Source organism: Chelmon rostratus, chromosome 18 (assembly GCF_017976325.1).
Source record: "Chelmon rostratus isolate fCheRos1 chromosome 18, fCheRos1.pri, whole genome shotgun sequence".
NCBI classification, from domain to species: domain Eukaryota; kingdom Metazoa; phylum Chordata; class Actinopteri; order Chaetodontiformes; family Chaetodontidae; genus Chelmon; species Chelmon rostratus.
Window position 1 is genome coordinate 4,140,223 of NC_055675.1, and position 23,517 is coordinate 4,163,739.

The 23,517-nt window shown below is 40.5% G+C and overlaps 2 protein-coding genes across 4 annotated transcripts in view; both read left to right on the forward strand.

Moving 5' to 3' along the window:
• The window catches only part of tnfrsf21 (tumor necrosis factor receptor superfamily, member 21), a 42,900-nt gene extending 39,145 nt beyond the window's left edge, over positions 1-3,755 (forward strand). The window contains exon 6 of the mRNA XM_041958559.1: positions 1,293-3,755. Within this exon, the coding sequence (XP_041814493.1) occupies positions 1,293-1,522 (230 nt within the window). The 3' untranslated portion in view covers positions 1,523-3,755. The remainder of the gene's footprint in view (positions 1-1,292) is intronic.
• A 5,478-nt stretch (positions 3,756-9,233) lies between these two features.
• LOC121621685 (uncharacterized threonine-rich GPI-anchored glycoprotein PJ4664.02-like) overlaps positions 9,234-23,517 on the forward strand; it is a 44,210-nt gene continuing 29,926 nt past the window's right edge. For all 3 annotated transcript variants that reach the window (XM_041958243.1, XM_041958245.1, XM_041958244.1), the window contains exons 1-18: positions 9,234-9,277; positions 12,062-12,159; positions 13,699-13,802; positions 13,931-13,982; positions 14,555-14,707; positions 14,788-14,952; positions 15,584-15,736; positions 17,217-17,381; positions 17,814-17,957; positions 18,037-18,207; positions 18,481-18,516; positions 18,667-18,819; positions 19,316-19,486; positions 20,795-20,836; positions 20,945-21,097; positions 21,593-21,763; positions 23,061-23,102; positions 23,211-23,363. In XM_041958243.1, coding sequence (XP_041814177.1) covers positions 13,701-13,802; positions 13,931-13,982; positions 14,555-14,707; positions 14,788-14,952; positions 15,584-15,736; positions 17,217-17,381; positions 17,814-17,957; positions 18,037-18,207; positions 18,481-18,516; positions 18,667-18,819; positions 19,316-19,486; positions 20,795-20,836; positions 20,945-21,097; positions 21,593-21,763; positions 23,061-23,102; positions 23,211-23,363 — 2,026 coding nt within the window. In that variant the 5' untranslated portion in view covers positions 9,234-9,277; positions 12,062-12,159; positions 13,699-13,700. The remainder of the gene's footprint in view (positions 9,278-12,061; positions 12,160-13,698; positions 13,803-13,930; positions 13,983-14,554; positions 14,708-14,787; positions 14,953-15,583; positions 15,737-17,216; positions 17,382-17,813; positions 17,958-18,036; positions 18,208-18,480; positions 18,517-18,666; positions 18,820-19,315; positions 19,487-20,794; positions 20,837-20,944; positions 21,098-21,592; positions 21,764-23,060; positions 23,103-23,210; positions 23,364-23,517) is intronic.

A 23,517-nucleotide genomic window follows, 5' to 3' on the forward strand; every position in this document is an offset into this window, starting at 1 on the left:
TGGAAAAAAAAGGTAACTGAATTGGAACCGCATTCTGCATCTTATAATGAAACATAAATAAACCGCACGCAGCATGACAGTGTTTACCAAGCAGGCCACCTTGTCTTGACTCTGAAGTTTAGATTCATCAATTTGAACAGATTTCATTCTACCACATTCGAGTTTCACTGGGAGTGTCAGTACGATAGGAACACTTATGTTTATGCTGAAATCTTGCTTAATCCAGCTTGAGCTTTTCCAGGTCTTAACCGTGGCTATGGAGGACATTTTTGGTCACGATTCTAACTAAAAGTCCAAATATAAACGCAGCCAGGAATATTCAGACCATAATTCAACTTAAAAAAAAGCAAATTGAATGAATGAAAAAAGTTAAATTTAGAAGCAGTGACACTTTTTTCATTCTCATTTTACATCTTTAAAAAAAAAAAAAAAAAAATTAGGATCTGGTGATTCAGTGTAGTGTAGTAAAATAATCATCTTTTTAATTCGATCTCTTTTGTGCTTTTTGGATCCTCCATATGTGGCAGCAGGAAACACATTGGTTTTAAATGCTGCTGCTGTCAGTAAGGTAACTGTCAGCATATCAAGTGACTTTTCCATTCTAGAGTACTCATGACAGTCACAGCCTGTCAGACTTAGCTAGAAGAGACAGTTTTTGCTTACTGTAATTAAAATGTAATTTTATTTTGAGTAACTTTAGGAAGCATCCCAGATTGCCCACATTTTTGCCTGACAAGGCATTTCTGGTAGCCGGGACAGATCGCCGCTCTGAGGATGTTGGCAGTGGCCTGTGCAGACACTGAGTATCAGCAGTTTCACATTCTCCACACCCTTAGCAAATTGTTCAGACACTCACTAATGTGTCTCACACGTAATTGAAAATGATGTGACCACTGCTCTCAGTTCAAACACGGGCTGCGATGGATGCTGACTGCCCCCAGGTGGTCACTGTGGGCATTGTTCTTCAAAAGTGAAGTTAGATATCTGAATACGCCAGCATGCAGGCTAATAGACGATCCCTGTAGAGATATCTGTGACAGCCAAGTTAAAGATAAAAGAGGTTGGAAAATAAAAATACAACAACCAAAAAAACAGAACAAGGCAAGACTGAATATTAACCCCACTTGTGTGTCTTATAGCAGTTCCAGATGCCAACTTCAACCTCTGCTCTTGTCATCTATTCCACTCCATGTTTAGTCTATTCATTTCACGATAAATACAGTTAGTTTCCAATAACACAATTGTGCTTAGGCTTCATTCATGTAACGGCCCCCTCTCTGTTTCCCCTCCAGAGAAGAAAGACACGGTGCTCCGGCAGGTGCGTCTGGACCCGTGCGACCTGCAGCCCATCTTCGACGACATGCTGCACATCCTGAACCCAGAGGAGCTGCACGTCATCGAGGAGATCCCGGCTGCCGAGGACAAGCTGGACCGTCTGTTTGAGATCGCGGGGGTGAAGAGTCAGGAGGCCAGCCAGACGCTGCTGGACTCGGTCTACAGCCACCTCCCTGACCTGTTATAGTGGAGCAAGGAGGGAAAAAAACACGTGGGCGGGAATTGGCAGAGGAATGTAAAGGATTGTGTCAGCGGGAGGGACGAACCAGAAAAACGAAACTCGGGTTGATGTCTGATTTGACGGAGTGTGGCTCGTGATGTCACGTGATTGAGGCTGGGTGTTGTAGATAATGTCCCTCCAGTGACTCTTTCAAATCTTTACTGCTACTACTCTTTACCCTCCAATCTCAACTCTGTTGTCTTGTGTGTGCACACTATTACTCCCTCAAAACACCTCCATCCTCTGCCAAGAAACAGGGTCAACGCTCAATGTGACTGAAGTATTCTGAGTGTTTTTTCACTTTTCTTAAGTACGGTCAGACTTGTGTAAGGTGGCATTACATGAGCACTGTGACCTAAACAATGAGGGTTAAGAGCCTTCAAACAAAACAACAAAGAAAAAAATAGCTGGTTTGAAGAAAAGCAACATGAAAAAACCTAAAAAGCACTTTCTTTATCTTAAATGACCAATGCCTTCACCCTTAAAGGATAGTACTGTTTCTCTTTTGTTTTTTTTTTGTTTTTTTGCTGGTTGTGCCAATCATCTAGGCTTTCTTTGCCTTTATCATGTCAGTGTTGAGGTTGTTGCTAAATGGTTGTAAGAAAGGAAACTACACACAGACAATAGTCAATAAGCTATAACTCTAAATGACACTGGTATTATTCATGTGGTTTTAAGGGGTTTATCATTATCATCATGATGACTCATCATCATGATGTAAACCACATTCACAGATATTTTGCCCAGGTGTGACTTGGGGTCAGGTCATGTGCCTGAGCTTGTTACGTGCCCCTTTTCCACCCATGATTCCTATTTTTTTTACATTTTTTCCCCCTTCCATCCCTTCTAGTACCTGGAGCAGATTATCTGTTGCATTGACGTTTGTAACCACTCTGCCAGACCAGCAGGGGGCAGTGTTAGATGAGGCAACTGGCCTGCTGCTCTGGAACAAAAGCCATATATCACAAATACTGGATTAAATGTCCAAATAATCCACAATTAGGAGTAATACAAACTTATCCAACGTGATGATATATGGCTTTGTTTTTGAACCGTTTGCTTTTGGACAGCGGCTCCAAAGCTAACAACGAACCGGACAGGAAGGGTGCAGCGCTTGCCTCCCCTGCCTGCTTCTCTGGAACCAAAGCCATATATTTCAAACAGCTGACAGACTTGTTGGACTCATGGATAGTACGAAATAAATACGCACATTCAGATCTCTGCTAGCTAGCCCCGTTCGCCTCTACAGATGTAGCGTTGATAAAGTGTTCTTGACACATTTTGGAGCTCCATGTCGGTGCGGTGGGTGTTTCAGTGCTCTAGTCAAAATAATAGACTAAGTGATTTTTTTCATGCAGTGGTATATTGCTACATGCTCTATGTAGTTGATATTAAAATGTAATAATGATGCACTAATTCTATTTTCTATTGGAGAGGCAGACATGTATTTTCTGCATCCTTCGTTTTCTTTTATCCTGAATTTCTGTTAACTAACATTTGATTTAGCTGTAATGTTTTCTACTTTTAGTTTGATTTCTCATGTTATCGTAGCGCCTCTTTGTTAGCATTACGGCTTCTGTGTATCTCACGTTTTCATGGGCATTCACGTGTATTTCCCCCCCGCTTGGCGTGACGAGATGACCTGGCTGGGATGTAAGATATGCATACTCCATACTCTACTTGAAGTCTGTCTGCTTGTGTTACTTGATTTCAGTGAGGAAGAAATGATGTACTCTTTCGGTTCCTTCCAAGTTCAGTGTTCTTAAAATGATAATAAAACTGAAAAGCACCACCAAAAAGTCATCCACCGTTGAAGATACCCGAGAGCGGCATACGATGGACTCCAGCGGTGCTAGACGTGAACTCTCACCAGTTGGCCTGACAGAGGGGCTTTTAGACCCCAGACTAATCACTATTTAAAGTATTCCAGACTGAGAGGAGAAAACAGTGAAGGCTGAGCTGCCGTGGCCTGTGGGGTGTCGACAGGGATGATGACGACGGCGATGGAGAGAATGTGTGAGACTGCAGGGCGTGAGCTTTTTATTTTCTAAGGAAGTCTGAAAGGATGAAGGCGCGAGTTGTGAAACGCACATGTGGCTCGAGTGGATGATTTCATCAAATTTCACGCGTGTAACCAGTATGTTTACTACTATGTAACCTCTTAAAATCAACCAATTAAAGCTCAAAACATTTGTCATAACTTTGAGTGTTGTTGTCACTTATTTTGATTTTTGGAAATCTGCACATAAGCCCCATTTTATAAAATTTTATATACCATAGCAATATATATATATATATATATATATATACACACATGAAGCAGAATTAAGAAGAGTTCTGCTGGTCAGAACAGTTATGATAAGTCTTTTAGTTTGAAGGGACATCACACATGGGATGGTTGTGATTTATAGTAGCCACTGGTGGGACGCACTGGGGAACACCCATAAAGCAACAGTGGAGATGCTGCCGAACTGATCCTGAAAAGGTGAACTGTTTTTAGGCCTGAAATAAAACCTAAGCCATAAGTGATCCACCACTATCACCACCAGCAACCTGCAACAGGCAGACTCTCAGGTTGTGGGTCGGTTAGGTGGAAGGCGCTTTCGGCCTCCGCACAGAAATACTGGCACATTTCAGACATTTATCTTTTCATATTATGAAGAGTGAGTCAGCATGGCCAAAACCAGGAGCCTGAAACTGAGGCAGCTAAATAGGATTCATCCATCGTTGGCTTTATTATTCACACCTGTGCTTTTCAAATCTCAAATCTCGCATCTCACAATGTACAAAACCATTTACTGCAATGTGTTACCTACATTTTTTCCCTTCTATTTTCTACCTCTCTTCCTCATTGTTAGTCTAAAAATGGAAGCATATGTAAATGTTTTGTGACCTATTTGCACAACCAGTCGAATCTTTCCCAATCCCCTCAACACCCACCGTGACTCACATTGTTTTTCACATATGCACACACATGAACACACATGAACACAAACACACACACACAGTTAAGTCACCAGTGTGTCCTCATTGTTGTAAATGCCTCGCTTTCTCATTTAACTACCAACAATGGGGAGCAGAGAAGGTCAGTGCGGCTCCGGTTACAGGTGGGTGAAGTTTCTGAATAAGATTCTCGTACGAGCGTGGGTGTGTGTGTGAGGGTGGGTGTGTGAGTTTACTGCATGTGTGTGTGAGGGTGGGTGTGTGAGTTTACTGCATGTGCGTGTGTGTGAGGGTGGGTGTGTGATTTTGCCGTACCAGTCCAAGGATCTGCCGTAAGTTGGAACCACAAAGATGTCTTTGATCCCCACTAATTCACAAAGGACGTGTTATTTAACAGAGCAGAATAGAGGGCGTGCAGGTGATGTAACGTGTCCTCTGGCAGCCATATTGGAGGCCAAGGACACGCCAAAGGAAGTTTATGTATGTACAGCTTTATGTTTATACCTCTCAACTGAATTAAATGGGCAGAAACAATTTATGTGCTTCTCTTCAGTTGCAAATTGACCATTGAGTGATGTTTTTAGACAGCTCATGCTGGCTAAATACAGGCTATGGTCACTTCACTGTTGTCATTTGCATCCTATAGTCAAAGCTAGTGATAAATGTGAGCATGGGCCCCACACGGGAATTACTCTTCATAACGTTGTTTCTCGTGTGTTTTAACTGAATTAAAACATTAGCCAAGTTAAGCCAGTGACCATCACTTTGCCCTTGCTACTTGTCATCTTTTCCCAGTTCAGTTCTTTTCTCGTCCAACTGTTTAAAAAACGGCAGTAAAGGACGACAACTTGTTCACTTTCTGTTCGTTGTGTTGAGATACTGTATTTTACCTGCATATGTGATGATATATGATGAGCTGTGTTACACGTGTCCACATTATCTAAGCTTCTTTACTTCCTTGTGGATCAAACTGCCTGCTTTAAATAGACTGAAAGCATACTTTTAATAAATATACTACGGCAAAATATGTATAGAGTAAAATATAAAAATATAAGTTTAATATTTAAAGTGCACTTTTAAGATAACTGCCGTGAAATACTTTGTAGTATATTTTCAGTACATGTGTTAAATTGCATAACAGTGCACTTGAAATGAACTTATAAAGATTAAAAGTATATTAATTTAATGATGTCATACATTATCAAAAGTATACTTTTACTTGCTAATCTGTGTATATATGTTTGCCATTTAGCACACACAGACGGACAAAAGGCCGACCTCATGCATAAACTTGCTTCACACTTCCGTCACAACAACAGACACTGATACTAAAAGTCACATGCTTAAAGCTTGTTTTTTTTATCATCTTAAGATCTGGAATGATGCATCATGCTGTCAGTCACAGGAAAAACAGTTTTTCAGCTGTACTTTAAATTGAAGAATAGTATAGAATGTACGAGTATATTTGCAGAATATTAGTATTATTAGTATATAATAGTACACTTAAAACAGTCTTATTTTAGCACAGTGAGGTATACTTAATACAAATTAAGCTGGACTTTTTTTTTTTCTTCCAGGAAAAATTTCCCCACGGGGACAAGAAAAGTATATCTTATCTTATCTTATCTTATCTTACGCAAGTCATCAGGATGTCTCAGCTCAGCTGCACAATCCACAGCATGGGTTCAGCAGAACTGGATCTTGTCTTACTGAATGGTCAATATAAGCTCTAAGTTCTGACCTTGTATGCAAAAAACCATTCCGACAGCAGACAGTTGAATATATCATATCCTCGGGACAAAAGCATTCTGAGGCCGGTCTTGCATTTTTTAGATTCCTGTTTTTCTTGTGAGGTCCTCAAGGCAACAACTCTTCACAATGTTGACCCAACTTGTTCATTCACTCTGTGTTGAACTGTTCTAGTGATTCTAGTCCTCTGTGTTTAACAGTTACATGCATGGTTCCACCACTGATCAAACAACTACGCAGAGCTGTCGTAGCAGTGGAGTCAGCAGTAGACCTGATGTAGTTCTGGTTTTGAATTACACAGACTGACACTTTGGAGAAGAAAACATGTTCTGAGTGGCACTAAGTCTCAGGCTGTCTCTGCAAGCTGTGAAACCTGCAGAGCAAGTACTCCAGCCTTGATGCCGACTGCTGCTAATGCCTCTTGCTATGTGTCAGTGCCACTGTGTACAGCATCACTGCAGCTATGGCGTCTGTTGCCGAGTTTGACCAAACACAATATGGGTAAGTAGGAGTTGGATGTCCTGCCTAGGGGCATTTTTACAGTCACAAAGCACATTAAGGGATTAAATTCGCAGCCATACCTGCCACAGGACCAACCGTCTAACCTCTAAACCGCATACATATGCTGCTCTTGTACTTAGTGTGCAACTAATTACAGATTCCAGACAACAATTTCTCATCTTTCAGTTTTCATCACACAGTGAAGATGATTCATTATTCTGACAGGTGCACAATATACATTGTACATTAGACATAAGTTTCCCTCATATGATCTCTGTGCTCAGGACGGTCCAGACGCCAGGCGCCATCTCCTCTGCAGCTCTGCAACAATGACTGTGGACCCAGTCGTAGCTACACTTTCATCCTTGCTCCCATTGCTCTCTGAAGCTACTATAGGAGTTGTTAGTAGCAAGCACAAGGGAAGACCACCCTACAAGTTGAAAGAAGGCTTGGCATGGGGCTACAATATGAATAAACCAAGTGAGACATGTGGAAGACCAGAAAGACCATGCAGCAACAGACCATGCCTGCAGCGCAACTAGTCCTCCAAAATAAATGACAAAACGTTGTTTGTCCTTCAAAACAGTTACAAATCACTGCTGGAAAAATTACTTTAAGTTTAAGTTTAGCGAGGTTTTATGATGGGATAATGCAATAATCTTTCATGGTTACAATAACACACTTAAATACGCAGCTAAAGTTAGGGAAACAAACAGTGGCCTCACATTTTTTGGTGACCATCTGTTGTCATTATTACTTCTACCAGTGGGGCTCTTGCTGATGGATGGATGATGCTGGCGTTCTTCTTGTGAGGACAGTCTCGAATTCAATGTATCTGTCTTAATGAGGAGAGCGCACACAGAATGTTTCTTTAAGCTCTTTAATAAAGTAACACCAGTCGATAGTAAAGTTGTAACAACCAGCCCCAGGAGGCTCATTAACATGCTCAGGAGAGTCAAGATGCTGGCAGTAGACTGTAACTGCTTCTAAATAAAAAGGTTTCAGGATATAACATCAATTGTATTGTAATACCTGAATATAGGACCAGTAATGTGCTACATTACTGCATTACAGACAAATGTATTGCGATTCCAGCCATGTGTTGCTTTGTAACGCATCACCCCCAACACTACAAACCGCACAGGTCTAAACCCTCCTAAACCTTTAACTGCATTTAAACTAATGACAGCAGGCCCAGCCGTCTTCCAGGCTTGGCTCTGCAGTGTTTATAGACAAACAAGGTATCTCCACCCAGTTCTGAACTGGACCATGTGTCAAATGTACAAGCTTGTACAGGCTTTGTGAAGCTCTTCTCCTCCTGAAATTGCATCGCACTGAGCTTCACAAGAGACAGCGGCGATGCGATGAGACGGTGTGCAAAGAAATGTTCTCAGCTGTGGTCATAACGCCCCAGAATCAGCTAATGCCGACGTCCAACTCAATCAATGATGAGTACAAACGAGTGAACACGCTGCACGTACAACACAGACGATATCAAAAGACATGTCAAAATCCCCTATGTGCTACCTGGTGCATTAGCCTTAATTTTTTTTTTTTGAGTGTCTGTATTCTCAGTCTAAAATTAATAAAATGTATATTGACATCAAAATATTCCCCAAGGGGAATGAAAAAGAGAGTAGTATCCATGGCGTGAACAACGTCCTGCAATGCAATGTGTCACTTTTAACAGAAAGCACCTCTCCACCTGTCAGGGAAGACACAAAAGCATGCTAACTGTTCATGCTAAACCTTCATTTACTGCACACGCTGCAACAGAGGAAACTACTGAGGGTCTGCTATAAAGGGGATGCTGACAGAACACGTTGAACGTGCTCCACAATATGCACGTAACTTAGATGAGCTTGTTTGGGATGCATTGTTGAGATTTGGGGGACTTGCTGTCTGCTGTTGACTGTTCTCGGCTTTGTTTGCTTTCCAGCAGGCTTAATATTTCAGGCGTCACCTCTTGTACAATTTTGTGACTGCTTGGCTATACTGAAATCATCCCTACATACATAGACAGCATTAAAAGAACAACCTCCTTTCTGTTAACTTTGATAATAAAAAACTCCACTCTGCATACAGAATTAAAGTGAATCACCTGCGCATTAATTGGCAGCCCTGCCTGCCACACTTTACAGTGCATTTAGCTGCCGCTGTGTTGAACACTGATTTAACGTCTCCCTGGTGGTTTGTGTTACCATCTCAGGTTTTATTTTCTTTTTTTCAATAATCTGCTAAACCATTCTTCTGGGGTGAGGCTATCATCTTTGTTCCACACGTAATGAAAAAAAAACAGTCAGCTGATAAAATCAGACAAGGAAACTGGAGAAATAATTAAACCTGTTGAACCACTGCCAGCAATGTGTGTCCCTTACTGTGTTTCAGGAAGTTTTTCACGCAGCATGTTTCCCATAGTTCCACCTACAGGCTGACAGCCTCTACACCCTGCATGCTGCCGCAGTGAAGAGGGTTTGCTGAACACAGACGGGACGATTACAGCAGAAGAGAGATGAAAACAGAGTTAAGGTAAGAAAGTTGGCCTGTCTTTGCTGAATACGCTTTAAAATGTCTGTGTTTTTCAGGAACAGGCTCACTGAGTTGTAGCCGTTCACAGCGTGACCTCTTTTCTGCTTATTATGCGGTGCCTTTTCAGCAAACTTTAGCTTTCTAAATGTTTGTGTGTGAGGGTGTGAAATGATTGAGGTCACAGCGAAATAGTTCTCCCTGATATTCTGTTTGCTTTGACTTATCTGCACCAGCTTTGTTGACTTGGGCTGCAGTTTGCTGCGTGTTTTCTGTGAAATTATTGTTGGCTTAGTGCTGTTATCAATGCAATGTGGACTGAGGCAATACGAACAGACAATTATTCCTTGACATCAAAGTTGATCAAAGGAAACAACATTGTTTCTGAAAGATAGAATATACTTATTCTGATGTTTGATTTATTTGTGATATATCAGCAGGTTTACCTTTTATATATGTTTATCAGTAGCAGTGCTGTTTTTTACACTTTAGTCTATTAAAAAATCTGCAGTTTGCACTGCAGTACTGACACTTGTATTTTCAACATGAGGCTGATTCTTAAGTGTAATAAGTGTACAAACAGTATAGTAAAATTAAGTTTTTACTTTAACTTCACTGTAAAACTCTGCATATAAATGTAATGGTACAAAACCAATAATGCAGTTTACTGGTATTGCACATCAAAGTGACACAGTAACTACTATATCAAATACGCATGGATATATGCTAAATATTTATATTTATATAGGTAAATGTTTGTGTATAATAAATCTGATCTTGCATAACATGAAAAAAGATTATAGTATTAATAGCAGTCGAATATTCTTTAAAACCCCAACCCCCCATTCTAACATTACAAACGACTGAAGATCGAAGCGCAGCTGTATGATTTTCACAAACTATGTATCTGTCATCAGCCAGGAACAGGAAGCACTTCAGAATAGGAAATAAAACAACAATATACCTGAAGAGAAAGTCTCTACCACTCCATCATATACTGCACTTTTCTTATCTAAACCTTTGTTATGAATATTTTTAATGGCCACTCGTGAAGCACTTTGAACAGTACTGTGGGAATATGGTTTATTTATTAATTCCTTTTTTTTTGTTTAGAGATTAGGTAAGTATTTTTCGAGGGAAACTTTATTTATGTATTCATACTATTTAAAGTTACAGGGCCAGTGCCAGTTTATCCTTCTTGGCTAATGTTCAGCTGCAGTGTTTGGGCAGGTGTAATGACAGCTGCAGAGCCATGCAGATTTGCATATTTGAATTTTATAATATTGTCCCGGCTAAGTTAATAATTATTTCTGAGGCAGTAAAAATAGTGATAAGCATTCATAAGGAGCCTGTTAGTGACTGTACAGGCTTGAGTGTACAGGAGGCTGGTGCCCATCGAGTCAAACAGTATGACAGATATGACATCATCAGGGCATTGAAATGCAGTGTTGCTGCCTTAGTGTTTAGACAGTTTGTGACATGGCAGAAATTTGACAAGTTGAACTTTATTCCATTTATTGCCAACTTCCTACATTTTCAAATGTAAGATTAGAATCAGTTGTTACAGCTAGATATCAGAAATCAGATACCACTGTCAGCTTTTCCCCAGTAACATAAAGGCTTGAGATTATCCACTGACCTCTTAGTGAAGACTGTATAAACAGTTTATTTATTACGCTACTGTGCGACAGAGGCCATCACTGCCGTGAGCTTACATGGGACTTGCTGTTTGGTCATTTTAAGTCCGTTAATGACAGAATCATCTGAATCTCAGGCTCAGACTGATTAAAATGGAGTGTAAAAATAAACAGAAACCTTCATGCTTTTCCATTTATCTGCAATCAGGTAGTAAAAAAAGCTTTTTCTTTTCACCAATTGTTAAATTACATAAAAAACTCGACTATATTATCTTCCACCGGTTTGTTTAGTTTTCAAGTTTTCCTTAGTTTTCCTATTTTTTGATCATTTATCTAATTCCTGTTTTTCCCCAAGCAACATCTCTTCTTTTCCTTGCCACGTTTCAAATTCTCCTAATGTCTGCATGATAATGAGATGGCTGAGTCCATATATGTGTAAACTTTTCTACTGTATAGTATACAAAATGATACAAATTGTGTGTCTGATGAGATTTTTGCACCATCAGACGCAAAAATGATGACAATCAGTAAGTGTTCAAAATCTCATTTTGCTGCTCGCTCGTGATTTCAGAGCGGGCCCTCTGTTGGGCTCTGGGAATGAGAACAGGCTGCAAATACACAACAATTAACCCTCATGCCTCACCCATCTCTGGCAGCAAACCAATCTGCATTACAATTGGCCTTTGTAGTTTTAAATGGAGTCGATATCATATTAACAATATTCTCAGAGTAATGATTGATTGTTTGGCATCATGCATTCTTGCTGCTGACATCTCTGCATGTGCTATATCCAGTAAAGATCGGGGGAGAGAATGAGGAGGCTGCCACTGATGTAACATCAGCAACGTTTTCTCCCCGACTGTCACGCCAAGAAAAAGTGCAAGCATCCGAGGAAGACTAGTTAGACTTGAAGTGCTGTACCTGGGAACTTCCCGCACACTAATAACATCTCTGTCACTGCCATTAATTTCCTCACTGACATGACAGTACGAACAGTACACATCATGTCTTTGTGTCAAATCACAGCACTACGGGCTGTCTAGATGCAGACTTGGGCCAAACGAGGAAACGCGTGTGCCAGTGGAAAAACACTCAACCACATGTACTCCCCTCGGTTTCTGAAGTTTCTCCACTCCTTTCTCACTCGCAGGTATCGACTCCGGCCTCTCAAAAATGAGAAACATTACGCCGGTGTGCTTCTCTGTCCAGTGCAGCTAAAGTTAGCTTGAAGGGGACAAGCCGCTGAAGGTGCGTATACCGGAAAAGAACGCGAGGCTTTTTGCGTATTGTGTCGTGATAAGAAAAAGTAGTTGCTGGCTTGGATGTCAGTCAGGAGCACGGACGGGTCAGCGCCTGTGTTTTATTGGCCCTGGTTTTTCAGATCTCTCTCTAAAGAAACTCTCTATGTAGCAAAATAACATTACATTGTGAGGAGACATGTTGTTAGCTAACATAGTTACTTCACTGAGTGGAGCATGTTAAAGAATGTATGAAATAACATTATTTTCTACCTTGTACAAGCAGTGATTATGAAGGCGTACTGTTAGTGATTTAAGACATCTGCACTGTTGTAACAATTAATGTTTGACCCAACGTGCTGCTTAGTTTGTATTCCACTGTCAGAAAGTAGAAGCTAGTTAGCTTCCCATGCTAAAGCTAGCACTTATTCCCACTCGGCACTCATTCCTGTTCATGTGTTTTCAACACTTGCTGAGTCACTGGCAGCTTCCGCACGCTTCACGGCAAAGGATAGCCCCTAAAAAAGAAATAACAGTTACACGCAGCATAGACTGATGAGTTTGTTTACTTGACTTGTAAAAATGAAATCATTAAAAAAAACCCACAAGGTGAATGACTAACATCTCATTAATTTAGAGAATATTTTGAGGTGAATCCTACTGCTCTTTTGCCCTCACATGATTAACTCACGTTAGCAGAAACTGTATTTTATTGAGTATAATATGTCAATAGGAAATATAAGAAACTGCTATTAATGACAACTTGAGTGGTCTTGGCTAGCCATTACAAACAGCACATATGTGTTGAGATGCCTCATGAAAATGATGATCCAAAATAAATTACATTTGCCGTGTCAGTTTGCGGTGATGACAAACGACCAGGCGAGCAGGTAGTGCGGTACCCTCAGCGCTCCGTTTGTTGTGCTACATGAGTCACGTACAGAGTTCTCAGGTAACAGGCACCACAAAGCGAATCCTTATGCTACAATTGGTTTGTTGCCCAAGAATGTGATTTTAAGTGATACGAGGAACTGTTTTCAGTACTTGCGCACACAGTACAGAACCAACACTGTGAGGCTGAACCAAAAACTCATTCATCCCCCCTGAAGAACATTGATACAGGGGTACTCTCACCACACAGAAGTCCATAAAATGTAATTTCTTCTTGGTGGCTCGAACTTTATTCCGGATCATTCATTTCAGTTTCACTTTACAAGACATAGATTTTGGAGGTAGAATAACAGAGAAAATGTCCTTTAGCAGGATTATCTCCCATCAGTGTACCTGGTATAGACAAGTTTCAAAGTGCATGGCTTAAAATGCAGACCAGCCTCACCTGGAACACCTGGAAATTTTAATGACAAAGCTGGTAAATATATGAACAGCATTGATGTGATGAGATAATTATTAAGTTTGATGATAATAATTGGCTTGGCTTTCTTCTGTTCCGTAGCCATTGTCTGTGTAACAATACAAGCAATAAGCTGGGAAACAACGCATTTAGTAAATTCTTGTTTTTTCCTCTGTCCTTCTCCACCTGTCTCGAAAGGAATGGCAATATTAAAGCATGGCTTGACAATCTTTGTCCTTCTGGCGACCCTTATTATTTTGGAAACAGATAACTTCGTTGAATTTTCAAGTCCGGCTTTACCGGTAGGTCCACTGTGTTTACGATAATGAACAGAAAATATGGGACTTGTGCCTAATAACAGGTTTGGATATAAACACAAAGCAATTATATGAACCTGATGATCTGAGGTTTTTTGTAATTGCTGTTCCAGGTACACCCTGAAGAACAACACATTCTACCTCACACCCGGGAGAAAAGGAGTGGTTTGTCTTAATAATTAATATGGAAAAATTAAATGGAAATGAATTATTCAACATTTTGGAAAATACACTTATTTGATTTCTCGTTGAGAGCTATGTGAGAAGACTGATACCACTCTCTGTCCGATTAGCTCAGCTTGACTTTTCTAGTTTGGGGGAAACAGCTGGTCTTGAGACTTGTCAGCAAACTGTCCAGGACTGCACTAAGCCAATACACAGTCCAGGACGAAGCCCCGCTTAAAACCACAACTTGTTTTTTTAGCTTTAACAGATTAAACAAACGCAAAACAACATGCTAATAAATGAGCTTTCAAAGTGCTGGTTGGGAGAATTTTTCACCAGAGCCAGACTAGTTTTCCCCTATTTTCAGTCTTTATGCTAAGCTAAGCTAGCACATAGTTTTAGCTTTGTATTCAACATGAAGACATGAGTGCAGTATCGATCTTCTCATGTAATTCTCTGCAAGAAGCTTATTAAGAATATTTCCTAAAATATCGCCCTCCTACTTTAATATCTTGTATATGTGTGGATGTCAAAAATTCACATTGTTTGTTTTTTTCGTACATTTTTTGCAGCACTTCCAGGCCAATGGAATTACACGATTGATGTTGTGGTGAACGCTTCTGATGTCGAAACATTTGAGCAGTTCTGGTCCTCTTTGAATGCTACAAGTTTCCCCATACAACTGGATAACAAGACAAATATCTCTGACATTAGCATCACAACAGGTGAGCAGCAATCCTGGCCCTCTTTGAACAACGCGATGACAGGTTGAAAGCAGAAAAACACTGTTCTTTGCTTCTGACAGTGTGCTCGTCAACTGGCGCTGGCTTCCAGTGTAGATGTGAGGAACAGTTTGCCTGGCCATACAGCATCTGCGTCTCGTACGGAGCCTGTGACTACATTTCTGGTGGGGCCTGTAAATGCATCAATGCCATTCCAGATGATGGCCAGGTCTGCCAGCCAATTTCAGGTAACCTAGTTAGAATTTATTATTAAATCTAACTGCAAAGACTTCAGAGGCATCATGTCTTGTTCTTGCTAATTCCCAGCATTGACCAGAAGGGGCGTAATAGTCTGCCATGGGTCAGTTCAGTTCAATTCAGTGCAATCCAGTGCATGTTAATTCAGTACAATAAACTGCATTCATCCCCAACAGGTGAGTTTAAGCTGCTATAATCCATACTTTTATATTAACAATGGATCACATGAGAACTTACTCTGCATTTCCTCTCAACTTGTGTCGAGTGTTTTATTGTCTTTCAGCTCACTGTTTTGATTTCAGTCCTGCAACTGTACTGATGTGGTCTTGTCTCACCACTGAAGGCTTGGTTCCAGAGGCAACGGGTGGCTGTTTTTAGCAAAGACATATACATACAACGTAAAGCTAGTGAAGCTACCATAGACTACCGCTCAGCACCAAACAGAAGACAAAAACATACATAATTATATGCTATAACCCCGTGCTCAGTAAACTGTCTGGCTTAAGACCTCCACAAGGAACTGAACCTAGTTTCTTGTTAAGTTAAATGAGTTTTTGACAGATATTCCAATGACAAAAAAAAATTAAAAATCCTGTAAGTCATGTTGTATTTGTCCTACAGCGCTGCTAGGTGAGGTTGAGTACACCGTGGATGTGGAGCTGAATGTTACAGATCTGCAGACAGTGGACTACCTTAGGAGCCTCCTGAAGAACGGCAGCTTTTCCCTGACCTTGGGTCCCACCCTGAACGTCACACACATTGACCTCACCACAGGTAAGAGCGGAGGTTCTTCTGATCTGAACAACACGGTTGCTAATGCGCCGTGCTGTTTTTCCCCACAGTTGACTTAGTGATTTATTCCTTCATATCACTTCCTGATGATTTTCTGTGTATATTACTGGTTTCTTTCATTGAAACATTTCTCATGTTAAAGATAGTTTCTGATAAGAATCCCTCTGATCAGTCCACCTTTGCATCAATGCAAAATCAAGTGTAATTTGTCACCTATTAACTTCAGATATCTGGAGGAAGTGATACAGCATCTTAGCCGTGCACCTGCTCTCTCGACCTTGAAGTGTTCAAGTTTGTCTCTCATTGTTTTTACACATTATATTAAATATTAAGACCCATACAACATGGGTCTGAACCTGCCTCTCAAAAGCATGCCATAATCTCACCTTTTTGGGAAAAATAATAACTTAATTATTAATAATAATAAATAATCCACTTCTGACCATCTATGTTTCCATTGGCAGTTATTAATCTGTTGAAACAGGGGCCACACAAGGGTCAGCCCTCGGATACATGATGTTCGGATACAAACAAAATGAATATAACCTAATATAACTTATGTTTGATATTCTGACGAGACACAGTTGTAAATGTTCTTCTCTCTTGCAATATCAATCCTATGATCAAACTGCAGCACTATGAAATCATTTACTTCAATTCAATTACTTGTCAAAAAATGTGCTAGATTTCCTGTGAACATTCCTTCTGGTTCAGTGTGAGCTAGTGTGACAAACAATCTTTAAACTTGCTCGTTGAATGCAAGCCTTTAATATGTTAATAGCACGAGGCGTGGCCAAGTTAATGCTTCACGACAAAATTGCAGCGCAGTCTGTAACCACACAGTTTCAGGCGTTTTGGATTTCTGGTCCGGCACATCAGACCAGAAACAGTTACCATTAAGGATAAGTTGCTGGATTTCCACTTTGATTTGATGAGGTTTACTTTCAGACTGGGTAAACAGTGGAGGAATAATGGCCAGTTCATTGCCATGCTGCATGTTGAAATACCTTTGAAGATAACCAGCACTTGAACCTAAAGGACTGTTTGAACTGAAAGTGAGCTGGAGTACAGAGCCAACAGAATAGAAAATGTATCACCATCCAGGCACTTATGAACTGCACTGTATGTCAACAGAAATGTACTTCCTGGGCTTCACAGGCGACGTGCTAGCATGGCCTGTGCAAACATCCAGGTTAAAGTTCAACAAGGAACAATATAAAATCTGTGATCAGTGGGCAGCATAGGGGACCTCACCCTGCCCAGACCTACCACAGGTGGCCAATCAATGATTGATCTGATAACTGTGCTTCATTTTACTTATAGTTCTCAACCAAGTGTAAAATACATGTGAGTCGGCTGTGGGTCTATTAAACAACTGCATATCTCGTGACACCTTCTCTCTCTCTCTGTCTCTCAGATGTCCTCTCTTAGTTTACATGTGTGTTTTGTTGTTATTGTTTAGTGTGTTACCCAAATGGAACCAACTACCAGTGCAGATGTGAGGATCAGTACGTCTGGTCATATAGAAACTGTAGTACGTACGGAGCCTGTGATGAGATCACCAATGACACGTGTGGGTGTATCAACAGTATTCCATCCGATGGGCGATACTGCCAGCCAAAGAAAGGTGATATTTCAGACTTTTTTACATTTTCATTCTATTATCTTCTATTCTATGAAAAACACTGCGTCTTTCAGTATTGTAGTAAACTGCTTTTTGCCCACTGGAAACTTAAAGCTGAAATCAACACAATCAAAATCACACAAATTGACATAATATTTACTGGTCACAATATAATACTTGGCACAGGAATCTGTATGTGGTTATTAGAAAAGTGATAAAATAGCCCAAGCCTTCATGTGATTTTTAACTTTTTTTTTCTTTAACTGAAGTTGACCTAATATTTTACATGCGCCTGGTGTAGGACTACACTCAATAGCATAGGTGCACGTACTGCACTGGCATTCTGAGCTGCATCTCGCAGTCCTCATTCAGCAAATGGAGTTGCTTCAGCTGTCATCACGTGACATAATGCCCCAAATTCTTCTTTTCCACCAGTGCCTCCAGTTGTTTATGAATACCAGATCTTCATTGAGGTGAACACGACAGATGTCGATCGACTGAGAAACACCTTGACAAATATCAGTTTCCCCATCCAACTCGGCCTGCAAGTAAACATCTCAGCTGCTGATATCACCACAGGTAAGAAAACACATTTTAACCCTCAGAGGGTGTGTTGTATTGTTTACAGTTTTGAGAGCAAACGTGTTCTTTTAAAAAGTCTGCAGCACAGATGGCTCTGAGTTCCAGTGCCGCTGTGAGGATCACTACCTTTGGCCGTGCGACAAGTGTGCCACCTATGGGAAATGTGATGGTGATACAAGCAGCACGTGTGGGTGCATTAAAGCTCTTCCCACAGACGGACAGATTTGTCAGTCAGTACGCCATCAAAGTGAGTACTGTGGCTGCACAATCTCAGTTTTAATGTCCAAATCCTTTACTGTCTGTAAAACATTGTCTGTTTGATATATATGTTGAAACTGATTGAGACAATGTGACCCTCCTTTGCTACAGTATGTTCTTGTTTATAAGTTATTTTATTTCAGTGAGCTTTTTCTTCTTTTTGTTTTGTCTCAAAAATACCTCTTTTTGAAAAGTGCCCATACTTGAACTTTATCTTTTAAATCATTTTTTGTCTTTGTCAAATCCTTCTTTCTGTCTACAGACTTTTCGGTGTGTCCTACGACAACACCATCAACAGGTAAAGCCGAGAAGATGCTGCTGGTTTAAAGCTAAAAAGAAAACACATGAAGAAGAATCTTTTTTTATCGATGATCCACTTGATTTCTATTGCACTTTTTCTCTTGACATGAGTTCAGTTGTCGTATTGTTTTGTTTTCTGCCTCTGCAGCTCCTCCTGTTCTTTACGAATACCTGATTTCCGTCGAGTTGAACGTCTCGGATGCTGCGTTAATAAATCAACTGAGGACCATTCTGAGCAACATCAGTTTCCCCATCAGCATCAGCGACCACACACAGATCTCAGACATCAGTATTTCTACAGGTACAGCTGACACCTTCTTTCATTTTGGTTTACTTTATTCAGAGTTTTCATACAGTAAGTATGTGAAATATGTGTTTATCCTATATTACAACCCTCAGGTATGATATTTTAAAGCTAGTATAAAAAAGAGAGAGAGAGATCTGATGGCAGCAACACGTTTCAAACGTTGGGTCAGGCTCATGTTTATCACTCTGCTGCATCACCTCTTCTTTTACCAGCAGTCTGTAAGGAGACAGACTGCTGTCACTCTGAAAGTGGAGTGTTTTCCTGCTCTTGCCTGATGTTTGATTTCAGCTGCTCAACAGTTTCTGGATCTGGTTTGCATGCTGTTTCCTCTTTGCATGGTCGAGTTTCAGCCTCTGTTTGTGGCTGCAGAGATGAACTGCGTTCACAGTGGCGTCCACTGCAGAATCCTGTCTGTTTTCACTGCTGTTTGATGTTTTGGAAACATGAGGTTTCTTCATGGATGAAAGTCATCGTGAGTTTCTGTCTCCAGTTTGCTCTCTGAGCAGCGGTGGTTCCCAGTGCAGATGTGAGGATCAGTATCGTTGGTCATGTGACCAGTGTTTCCTGTACGGATCCTGCGACAGCATCATTAACAACACGTGTGGATGCATCAATGCCATTCCTCCTGACAGACAATACTGCAAGTCTGCTGATCAGCACAGTGAGTCAAACTTGGTGAATTTGGTGATAAGTGATTTCTAAAACTTTAAGAAGAAAAACAGGCTGTATTAAGATCCATTCCTTCTATCTCATGTCCAGCTGACAGGTGGTTGAATTTGGTGTGTATATATATTTGGAATCGGGAGCATTTCTCTGCTGTTTAACCCTCCTGTTTTGACCCGTTTTCAAGTGTTTGCATATCATAACTGTGGTTTTCTCTGATATAATTGCTTGAAAATGACATGGATGGTTCCAGACTATGCTCTTTGCAAGTAATGTTAATTATGACTATATTCTTTGAATTATGTGTGTTTTATTAAAATGTAAAGCATCTGTGGTCTTCCCGGTCAAATTTGACCCGGCCACAACAAGTGGTATAATGGATCATACTATTGTGCTTTCCAGTACAATAAACACACACACACACACACACACACACACACACACACACACACACACATTTATACTTCATGCTTTATAAACAGTCAAACCACGCCGGGTCAATTTTGACCCGGGAGAACAACAGGTGTGACTATTTGCTGCCATTAAAAAATTTTACATTATTTCAAAACAGTGTCCTGACTAAACTTTGACATATGCCAGTCTGTGATAATACATCAATTTATGTGCCTCAGATCATAACCATAGTCAAAATAATCAGAATTTCTGGTTTTTTTTAATCAAAAATGAAGTGTAGTTTTTTATAAATTACATCTATTATATCATACATTACAAAAATAAGTGTAAAATATATGTTGATGTGTTGGAAACAAGTTGACTAAAAAGGTTCAACACAGAATTTGATGATTATTTTATACTTCATGCTTTACAAGCAGTCAAACCAGACCGGGTCAATTTTGACCCGGGAAGACAAAAGGTGCATAGATGGGAAGACAATACGAGGGTTAAAATGTTGTTTTTGGCCTCATAATCATTCAGTGTTACATTCTGTGGATCTACTTTTTGGCCTGTTAAGCAGTTATTTGATGACTGTGTCGTTTTGATAAGCACGCTCCAAAAATGTTGATCAGAGCCCACTAAAGCCTTGAAAACCTTCATAGCTGGCTTCTCCACAGCCACTTTGGTATTAAAGATCTGTGTCTCTCTGTGTCATTCCTGGCTGTGGAGTTGTTGCTTGCTTCAGTCAGAGGGAGACCTTTGGAAACAGTGCCACCTGTTGTTGAAAATGCAGAACAACAGCTACTCACTGCGGTGTGGAGCTTTGGGGGACAGTGGTGATTGTCCTCAGTGCATCACTCTGTATTTGTATTCATTCAGCAGCTGCTCCTCTCTCTCCTCCTGATTACAGACTTTACAACGTGTCCTCTCACAACAACTCCTTCACCAACTAGTAAGGCAACATTTCATTTGTGAAAACACAGACAGATGAGCACAGTACTGACCGCGTGTGATACAGCAGCTGTAGTTCATCTATTCCTTTTGAATTCTCTCATCACAGCTCCTCCTGTTCTTTACGAATACCTGATTTCCGTCGAGTTGAACGTCTCGGATGCTGCGTTAATAAATCAACTGAGGACCATTCTGAGCAACATCAGTTTCCCCATCAGCATCAGCGACCACACACAGATCTCAGACATCAGTATTTCTACAGGTACAGCTGACACCTTCTTTCATTTTGGTTTACTTTATTCAGAGTTTTCATACAGTAAGTATGTGAAATATGTGTTGATCCTATATTACAACCCTCGGTATGATATTTTAAAGCTAGTATAAAAAAGAGAGAGAGGGATCTGATGGCAGCAACATGTTTCAAACGTTGGGTCAGGCTCATGTTTATCACTCTGCTGCATCACCTCTTCTTTTACCAGCAGTCTGTAAGGAGACAGACTGCTGTCACTCTGAAAGTGGAGTGTTTTCCTGCTCTTGCCTGATGTTTGATTTCAGCTGCTCAACAGTTTCTGGATCTGGTTTGCATGCTGTTTCCTCTTTGCATGGTCGAGTTTCAGCCTCTGTTTGTGGCTGCAGAGATGAACTGCGTTCACAGTGGCGTCCACTGCAGAATCCTGTCTGTTTTCACTGCTGTTTGATGTTTTGGAAACATGAGGTTTCTTCATGGATGAAAGTCAACGTGAGTTTCTGTCTCCAGTTTGCTCTCTGAGCAGCGGTGGTTCCCAGTGCAGATGTGAGGATCAGTATCGTTGGTCATGTGACCAGTGTTTCCTGTACGGATCCTGCGACAGCATCATTAACAACACGTGTGGATGCATCAATGCCATTCCTCCTGACAGACAATACTGCAAGTCTGCTGATCAGCACAGTGAGTCAAACTTGGTGAATTTGGTGATAAGTGATTTCGAAAACTTTAAGAAGAAAAACAGGCTGTATTAAGATCCATTCCTTCTATCTCATGTCCAGCTGACAGGTGGTTGAATTTGGTGTGTATATATATTTGGAATCGGGAGCATTTCTCTGCTGTTTAACCCTCCTGTTTTGACCCGTTTTCAAGTGTTTGCATATCATAACTGTGGTTTTCTCTGATATAATTGCTTGAAAATGACATGGATGGTTCCAGACTATGCTCTTTGCAAGTAATGTTAATTATGACTATATTCTTTGAATTATGTGTGTTTTATTAAAATGTATAGCATCTGTGGTCTTCCCGGTCAAATTTGACCTGGCCACAACAAGTGGTATAATGGATCATACTATTGTGCTTTCCAGTACAATAAACACACACACACACACACACACACACACACACACACATTTATACTTCATGCTTTATAAACAGTCAAACCACGCCGGGTCAATTTTGACCCGGGAGAACAACAGGTGTGACTATTTGCTGCCATTAAAAAATTTACATTATTTCAAAACAGTGTCCTGACTAAACTTTGACATATGCCAGTCTGTGATAATACATCAATTTATGTGCCTCAGATCATAACCATAGTCAAAATAATCAGAATTTCTGTTTTTTTTAAATCAAAAATGAAGTGTAGTTTTTTATAAATTGCATCTATTATATCATACATTACAAAAATAAGTGTAAAATATATGTTGATGTGTTGGAAACAAGTTGACTAAAAAGGTTCAACACAGAATTTGATGATTATTTTATACTTCATGCTTTACAAGCAGTCAAACCAGACCGGGTCAATTTTGACCCGGGAAGACAAAAGGTGCATAGATGGGAAGACAATACGAGGGTTAAAATGTTGTTTTTGGCCTCATAATCATTCAGTGTTACATTCTGTGGATCTACTTTTTGGCCTGTTTAGCAGTTATTTGATGACTGTGTCGTTTTGATAAGCACGCTCCAAAAATGTTGATCAGAGCCCACTAAAGCCTTGAAAACCTTCATAGCTGGCTTCTCCACAGCCACTTTGGTATTAAAGATCTGTGTCTCTCTGTGTCATTCCTGGCTGTGGAGTTGTTGCTTGCTTCAGTCAGAGGGAGACCTTTGGAAACAGTGCCACCTGTTGTTGAAAATGCAGAACAACAGCTACTCACTGCGGTGTGGAGCTTTGGGGGACAGTGGTGATTGTCCTCAGTGCATCACTCTGTATTTGTATTCATTCAGCAGCTGCTCCTCTCTCTCCTCCTGATTACAGACTTTACAACGTGTCCTCTCACAACAACTCCTTCACCAACTAGTAAGGCAACATTTCATTTGTGAAAACACAGACAGATGAGCACAGTACTGACCGCGTGTGATACAGCAGCTGTAGTTCATCTATTCCTTTTGAATTCTCTCATCACAGCTCCTCCTGTTCTTTACGAATACCTGATTTCCGTCGAGTTGAACGTCTCGGATGCTGCGTTAATAAATCAACTGAGGACCATTCTGAGCAACATCAGTTTCCCCATCAGCATCAGCGAACACACACAGATCTCAGACATCAGTATTTCTACAGGTACAGCTGACACCTTCTTTCATTTTGGTTTACTTTATTCAGAGTTTTCATACAGTAAGTATGTGAAATATGTGTTTATCCTATATTACAACCCTCAGGTATGATATTTTAAAGCTAGTATAAAAAAAGAGAGAGGGATCTGATGGCAGCAACA